The following is an 8,379-nucleotide window of genomic DNA, read 5'->3' on the forward strand; positions in this document are numbered from 1 at the left end:
TGCGGCCCCTCCGCCATCTTCCTCCGGGCGGGGGGCCTCGTGGGGGGTCGCTTTAAACACCTCTGCACATTATTATTATTATTATTATGGGCCTCATGGAGGGGGTCGGTTTAAAAATCTCTGCACTTCAATATTATTATTATTATTACTGAAAAACAGTTGCAAAATTGTTCTTTGCAAGCTTCCAGGCACATCCCCCCCTCTTCAGGTGTCGGGAGAGCCTTTTTTGGAGCATGTGGTTCTTAACTTAAGGGCCTGCACCGTGTGTCAGGGGCTGCTTGCACAGAGAAGCCGACTCCCGCGCTCCCGTTTCTGGTTCTTGTTGCCAGTCCTGCTCCAGCCAAAAGCTTTCCACGTTGCACAATGTTGGTAGGACCCTTAGTCCGGCGCTTCCCGTGGTTCGAAGGGCCGCTGTCAGGTAGGTTGGGCCTTGCAAAGTTCGACCGAGTCGACCGCAACCCGAACGAAACGTTAAGAAATCAGAATTGGGTTTTGTTCGGGGATTCGACTCGTTGCCGCGGTTGCGTGCTCGTGACCGCGAATCGCGCTTTCTGTGAAAGTTTTAGAGGAGACTGTTTCTTAATTGCCATACCTTAGTGGCTGCAGCGGTTATCACGCATCTTTGGTACTTGAGTTTGGCACTTAGAGAAATCACTCCTGGATTTAAGACTGTCGTACCACGGATAGTTTATTTAGTGTAATCCCAGGAAAGACCTGGGTTTAATTTCCTATTCTGCTCAAAGCTCATGGTGACAGCAGCAGCAGCAGTTAGATACCAGAAAACTTTGCGGATCGGTGCTTGTCTCTTGGACCTCAGTTACTTATCTACAGAATGGTGCCTTTTTCGCTGTTTCTTTCCTTGCCAAGATTTCAAGGATATATGCCAAAAAAAAAAAAAAATGAAGTGCTCAGATGCTTCGGAGTAGCAGTAAGGGTGGTGGAGAAGGTAATCCGTATCTGGAGAGTATTGGACTTTAGGTAGCAACTGTGGACCTACAGCAGCAGTCAAACATGGTAATACCTGGAACAGGAAGGGGTTTTTTTTATTTTAAACATATTTTTTGATATAGCTGAATGCTGAACCATGTATTAACAGTCACAAAGTTTGTTTAAAGAGTGTGTGTGTGTGTATGTGTGTGTGTGTGTGTGTGAGAGAGAGAGAGAGAGAGAGAGAATTTCTAAATTGTTAGAAAGGAGGATTTCTGAATGTCTCAAAGCCATGGCTGAAATATGGAATGAAAGTGTAACTTTGTATTTGACAGAAGCATGAAATATTCCTAGAAAAAACTGCTTTTTGCAGTTAGTTATATTTTATGTAAATAAATGTGCATGTGGTAAAATTCCTGTTCTATTGGAATGTGTACTGTAATATTTCTTCAAAAATTGAATTTTAAAATTGCAGCGTTGTAAAAAGTCTTCTTTATGTTCATTCGGCTAACTTTTCCTCTTCAGCCTGCTTATATCATCCTGAACCCCTTGTGGGAGAAAAGATGAGCTTAACAGCATGCTCTGACGGCCAAACAAGCAGGTGTCTCTGCGACCAAGAGGAGAGATCAGAATGCATTTTACCACCTTGGGCATCTCACTTAATGTGCTGTGTCGACTACATGCCACCTCTTCTGTCAAGTGCAGGTGATGACACTGTTATCTAGAATGTGTCATTGGCTGTGATTTCAAGGCTGAGGCTAAGCAATGGGTATCAAAACCCTACAAAATCTTTTAAAGTGATAGGTTTCATGGAATATAAAGGAAAGTGTGTCAAGGCTTGGGAAGCAAGATACTTGCTCTTTTTGGTATTGCTAGTAAGGAACTGATGAAATGTGGAAATCATATGGCATAAAGCTATTCCAGATGAGTGTCTTGTAACTCGCTGAAAAATGGAATAAGCTGAACTGCACAAAAAATGTTTGTGAGAGTTCATATAGAAGAGCTGTTGGACTTTAGATTTACACCCTTACACAATTACTGCTCAGAGCACTGCTCGAATTTTTAGCTGAAGAGATGCAACCAGCTTGAAAATTCTCGTCTCTTATTTTTATAATAATCCCTATAATAATTTTAACTGAAAGAGAAATGCGTCTTTTCAGTTTACAATTTGGAGTTGGCAGTATTTCACATACAGATTCCTCATGTACCCTGTGTAGGCAGTCAGGTTTACATTTGTCTCAGAGCATCAGGGTAATGGAAATCTTTAAAAACAGGAAAACTTGATTCCAAAACTTGAAACTTGGTGGGGGGACTGGATGCTGTATACAAGTGAAATGAAGGATTTTATTTAATGGAGAGTGACTTTTTTATTTTGATTTCCCCCCCTCCCCTCCCCCCAGTTCCTCTTAAATACTCTGTTTTCTGTTCTAAAAAAGCTGTAAATCTGATTTGATCAAATATCACTGGTGTTCATTTCACAGTAGAAGATGTCTGCAGAGATTTACCCTGAAACTACTGTCCTAAACTTTTTTTTTAAGCATGTACTCTTATTGGAATTTTGTGTGTGAAAAGAAACTTAATGTACCCATTGAGGATTTTTTTTGTTTGTTTTAAAAAATATTTGCAGGTTGGCTTGGAACAGGATTATAGGATTATTCCTTTAGTGGCAGGATTTGATTTAAAAAGTCAACTTGAAAATACAATAAAATGAAACAAAACGATTAACAAAATCTAACAGCTGTCATAGAGGTGACCAGCAATCATTTCAGCTCTGCTGCAATCTAATTCTTCTTGCCCTATCATCCACCTCCTCCTCCATCCCTTTTTTTAAAAAAGATTTTACTGGCATGAGATTTCTTCCACTTGGTTCTGCTGGCTTCTTCCCTTTCTCCAGTACAGATTTAATGGAATTTAAAATTGAACCCACCAATGAGATGGTAATTCCTATGGGTGCCAAGTTGCAGTTTCTTTCTGAGGTCAGCCAAGGAATTCCTCCAGAATTGTCTATCAGGTATATGAAGCAGCTTGGAAAACTCCCAGCCGGTGTGTAATCCAGAGCTTGGGTGTGTCTGTCCTTTTTGAGTTGTGTCACTTATTAAAATTAAAAATGAATCATTAAATTTAAGACCCATGCCTACTCTTTGTAAAAAGGTAAGCATTTTTTAAAAATATATCATTATCTTCACTATTCTCTCGCTAATAATTTTTCTCAAACGTGAACTGCAGAATTCTTGGGAATTGACTTAGAAATGTTTACAAGTCAAAGTCAAGGATTCAGAATCTGCCAAATTAAGACCACTTTACTTCACGTGCAAAACACATGCATAATTTCATACAATCAGGAGACATTTCAAAGGTCACATAATTCCCCTTGCAGCAGTCACATTATTTCATAATACTATGCTAAAGGTTGGTCCTTTTTTTATTATTTGTACACAATGAGCTGATTATGCAATTCAGATATAAATTTAGTCCTTAGTACAACACAGCTTCCGATATCTTAATGTCAGTGGACATGAAATAAATTTGGATCATTTACTTTTTGAATTATTGAGAATTTTTCATCAATGTGATGCACATTTGGAAGGTGGCATACCGTATTTGTATAACTGAGTTTTCGATATTTAGAGCTGAATTGAAGCACTGTTTGACTTAATGTTGAAAGGTTTGATTAATCAGCTATTTTATTTCATCGGTGCTTGTCTGGAGCACTATGGCATCCAGATTAAGAGGAGTGATTTTTTTTTTTTTTTTTTTTTTAAATGTGCTCTTGACAGTTGCTAATGCACTTTCTTTTGGGAAGAGTGTTTGTTGAATGTGTGCTTATAAAAAAAAAACCCAAAAAAACATTGAATGGCTCCAGGTAAAGCATTAGGTTAAAGCATAGAGTAACTACTCTTGTGTTGTGATTTATATTTTGGACATAGGTGTTGAGGACCTGGCCTGGCCTGGCCTGTCCTGCTAAGTTTTGCCAGCATAGCTATGTCTGTTTAAAGGCATGAAAAGATCACAACTCCTAACTGCTGGCTACAAAGGACCAACTCACAGGATCATCATAAAATTCTCGTTTATTAGACGAATGCCAAAGCCAGATCATAAACCTTGGGGCTGATCCCCTCAAACACACACACATTCATGCACATACACATACACACAGTAGCTAGCTGTGAACACTAAGCACCGGTGTCAAGATATACCTATTCAGAAGGGGGTCAAGCCGCTTGTCCTTCTGGCTAGGGAGGCAGGGTGCTGGTCAGGTCAAAAAGGGCACCATTGGGGGTCATTCTTTGCTACCTTTTATCCCTTTCTGGCAGACTTTGGTGACTCCCCAATTTTTGGGCTTACCCAATCCAGGGGTCATTGACCTCGTGAGACGTCCCCCTTGGTGGTTGCTGGATGGCAGCCGTCAGCCCCAGGGGTCACGTCCACAGGTACGTGCGGGCTCAGGAGTCTGTTGATGAAGTTCGATTAATTCACTGCTGTGATGAATAGGGCTCTGGGGGCAGTTGATTGGGGGGGGGGGGCTATTCAGTCCCAAGAGTTGGTCTTTGATGTTGATTAGTTCAAACCAGGGCTTCTGTACCTTTAACAGTGAAGTTTCAGGGAGTTCCTGGCTCTGTATTGATCCTTTCCTCTCAGTCTAGTTTCCTAGGTGTTAATTGATGCTGGATAACTTGTTATTCTGTGTAGCTACTGCATTACTCAATCAACCAAGATTCAGTCAGGGATCCACTCCATACAGAGAAGCCATGGTTGGATTCCCCGCTCTTGCTAACATTGTTTGTTACAAAGTTAAAAAGCATAGACTATAAAACATAAAAGGGTGAAATGCCATGGCACATGCAACAAATAGGCCAACTACAATGGTGGGGGGGGCATGCAGATGCAGAATACTATTTTATACCCATAAAAGCATCTACAAACTACATTTTTATTACAAATACATCTTATATTCTATAAAAATAATAATAATACAATAAAAGAAGAAGAAGGAGGAAGGAAGAAAAGGTAGAAAAGAGAAACCATCCCCAAAAGGGGGCAAATACTGCAAAAGGGGCTTTTTGCCCTATGGAGGGGCTTCACATTGGAGTGGGGGGCAGGCAAAAAAAAAAAAAAGGTTTCTTGCTATATAATCAACATAGCTATACTGGCAAAAGTCTATGTGCATGGGCACAGCTGTACCAACAGAAGAAGGCTTTTATTGGCAGAGCTTATGCACTCCAGGGGAGGTGGTGTAGCTACGTCAGCAGAAAAAACCCATCTGTCAGCATGTCCTGTGTCTTTGTTGGAGGGCTCTTGTCAACACAGATGCACCAGGCTAGCTGGAGTGACAGAGGGTCTGTAGCGTAGGTAAGTACTAGCCCTGATGTTAACTGAGTAGTACAGCAAAACTTGTGTTAACCGGCATTTCTATTAACCGGGATTTCCAGCTGGCCGAATGCAGGGAAAGGGGGGCTCGCACGTGGTGGCCGCCACCACCACCACCCTGCGCTACCGCTGCTCTGCATCCAGCCAAAAACCCCTGTCTCAGGTAACTGGGATTTTTATATAACCGGCGTGCCGTGTTCCCCACTTGTGCTAGCTAACACAGCTTTTGCTGTACTCCCTGTTGATTGTAATGCCATTGGGAATCTTTACTGCACAGTTGTGTTGCATCCGCCCTCGTGCCTGTATTTTATCAGGCTCTAGTAACTTTTCCATAGTAACGTGGTGTGTGGATGTGTACATACTCGGGATGTTTTTTGGATATTACTTATTCTGCAATTCAGACGTCCTTTACACATGAACTTTTTATTGACTTTAACTGTTAAGCTTAATGGAAATCCTAGTGTTCGTCACTGCAAGACCTTGAATTCAATTTGATTTCAGCTTTTATTCTTCTGGCATATAGTTGTGTTTCTACCACAGAAGGAACTCAAGAATGAATCATATTATAAAAAAAATTGAAATACATGTAACCCTTTGATTCCTAAGAGAGTAATCTATTTCTTCAAAGTTCACTTTATTGTCATGAAGGGGTTGAGGAAGTCAGGGAATGGTGTTGTCATCCTACAAATACTAGTAAAACTGATTTTTCTTTCTTTAATTTTCCCCAACAGTGGGTGATGAATACAGTAGTAATGAGTATTTTATCTGTGTTCTATTATATCATGAAACAAACTGATCATAGGTAATATGTTGCGTATGTGTGTTCAGCATTTTGAGTGGGAAGCAAAACAATTTGTCCTTAAAGGATTGGTTTCATTTCCAGGTATTACTTGCGGTCGCAGTCGTCTCCCTGTTTTAAGAAGACTTGGAGCCTTTGAAACGCGTTCTTTAAGAAGAGTTCCCTTTAGATGTTTTTCTGAAACACCAGCATACTTTGCTTCAAAGGATGGTGAAAGCAAAGATGGCTCTGGGGACGGCAATAAGGTATCGGATATTCACTGTCTACTCTTGTATTTTAAGGAGCCCTCATCTGAAAGCCTGCACTCCTTTCTGGGCTGTTTACTGACTGTTGTTCCAAGTCACCTGTCAGATCACTAAAGCTGCAAAAATATTTTCATATAATTTCCTGTTGAATGTGTATATGTTTTGTTGTTAGATTCCTTGTTTGCATGGGTCTTTCACACAGCAAAAAGGAAATTAAACAGTTTTGAAAATGTAGCAAGACATGATTATACAACCACAGCAATACACTGAAGGCTCAGGTGGTAGCACAGGAATTTTTCAACTCATCTTTTTTTTACAATTGACAGACTTCCTTAACGACAGTTTCCCTCTAAACCAAATATTTTATGGTTTTTCCCTTATTTCAACAGTAACATGTTGCAGGTATGTTAATCAGTAATGTTTTGTGAAAAGATTAATTTTATTTTTACCGTCTGTTTAACTGCTACTTTCATTACATATTTAGTCTTTTTTAAGAGAAAAACAACAACAACAAACCCAACAACCCGCCCCCCTTTCTTTTACTAGCAATTAATAAGCAACATTTTCAAGTGAATGATTACCCAGTGTAAGTTTGCTCTTAACTCCACACACAGAAGTTTGGCAGGTACTTCAATAAATTGTTGTTAGAGTGGCTTTTCCTAGGTCTGAACGTCTAACTGGAGGGCATGCACAAGTGTCTCACTTGTTCTATAGAAGCACATATTTCTTTCTTTCTTCCCCACTTTTTTTTGTTTTTGTTTACATTATAAGTAGGCTGACCATATGGAAATCCCGGACATCCACACCGCTCTGTCTGACTCCCAGCCAGACTGCACTCCGCACCTCTGCATTTCTGGGATGCCCATTTTTATTTCCCAACAGCTGGCCAGGACAAGCCTCTGAAATCCGGGAGTGTCTCAACTGAAATGTATGGCCACCCTACTTATGAGTCACCTCTCAGAAAAACTGGTGGCAGAGTCCCCATGTACACTATGTAATTATTGGGTAAAAAGCTTTGCTGCTGTCAGAATTGCACCACCTCACTGAATGGCAGAACTTGTCTTTACACGTGGGGTTTTGCCAGCGTAGCTCCATTAGTTTCAGGGAGCTATATTTCTACACTCCTGTTCAACATAGTTCTGCTGGTGGAACTCTGTAACATAGCTAAAGATTATGTTTCTTGCTATTAGATTGGAAGCATAGCTGTGTAATGGATATGGGAACTGTATATACGAGTTTGCAGAAAGGCAGAAATACACTTTGAGGTATAACTTGCTCCATTTATTTCAGCAACTGCTAACTTGGGTGTTGGTGATAATATGTTAACATCAATATTGCTTTTACTCCGTAAAGCTTTTAAAAGGGAGAGGTATTATCTTCAGTGTTGCTTGTGGAATGTGGTCTGATGGCCCAGCCCAGCGATGGAGGAATGGAAGAGGTGTAGGTTGAGCTATTTAGGTCTCTTACAACATATAGTGGAATTGCAAGGGGTGTGACTGACTGATTCTATTTTGCTGCATTAAAAGAACTTAAGTTTACCAAAGGAACTACTGATGTTGGGTGCCCAATATGACACACTTTTTGGAAGAGCCTGTTCTGGCGGTCATGTCTAAACTGCAGCCCTCTGCCAATATAACTGTGTCTTCATGGTGGATATCTGCTGGCATAGCTCTATTAATCACAGGTCATGCAACATGATCATCACAGGTATACTGACAAAGTGCCGTTTTACCAGGGCGGCTCATTTTGTTTGGGGGGTGTGTGTGTGTGTGTGTGTGTGTGTGAATAAGCTATGTTATTATAAGCTGTATCCACATTGGGTCTTATCTTGTCTGTATTGCAGCTTTATGCTGGCTGAACTATTTGGCTAGATGTGCAAAAAGCTCACTCTCCATAGCTGACACTGCTCTCTTGACAAAAGCTTTGGTGTGGTGTGGGTGCAGCATGGCTGACAGGCATTCGGGGAGGCTGGCCTAGCTCTTGGGCAGAAAAATTCCTGTTGGCAGAACTACGTTTGGGCCATGAGGCCCAGGCATTCCT

General features: G+C 40.8%; 1 protein-coding gene across 2 annotated transcripts in view; it reads left to right on the top strand.

Annotated features, from left to right (window-relative positions):
* The first annotated feature begins 289 nt into the window (after positions 1 to 289).
* CLPX (caseinolytic mitochondrial matrix peptidase chaperone subunit) overlaps positions 290 to 8,379 on the top strand; it is a 40,732-nt gene continuing 32,642 nt past the window's right edge. The window contains exons 1-3 of one of the 2 annotated variants that reach the window (XM_006020074.3): positions 290 to 418; positions 1,453 to 1,632; positions 6,179 to 6,339. In XM_006020074.3, the coding sequence (XP_006020136.1) occupies positions 364 to 418; positions 1,453 to 1,632; positions 6,179 to 6,339 (396 nt within the window). In that variant the 5' untranslated portion in view covers positions 290 to 363. The remainder of the gene's footprint in view (positions 419 to 1,452; positions 1,633 to 6,178; positions 6,340 to 8,379) is intronic. The other variant, XM_006020075.3, reaches the window with a different exon arrangement.

This window comes from Alligator sinensis, unplaced genomic scaffold, assembly GCF_000455745.1.
Source record: "Alligator sinensis unplaced genomic scaffold, ASM45574v1 scaffold210_2, whole genome shotgun sequence".
NCBI lineage: Eukaryota > Metazoa > Chordata > Crocodylia > Alligatoridae > Alligator > Alligator sinensis.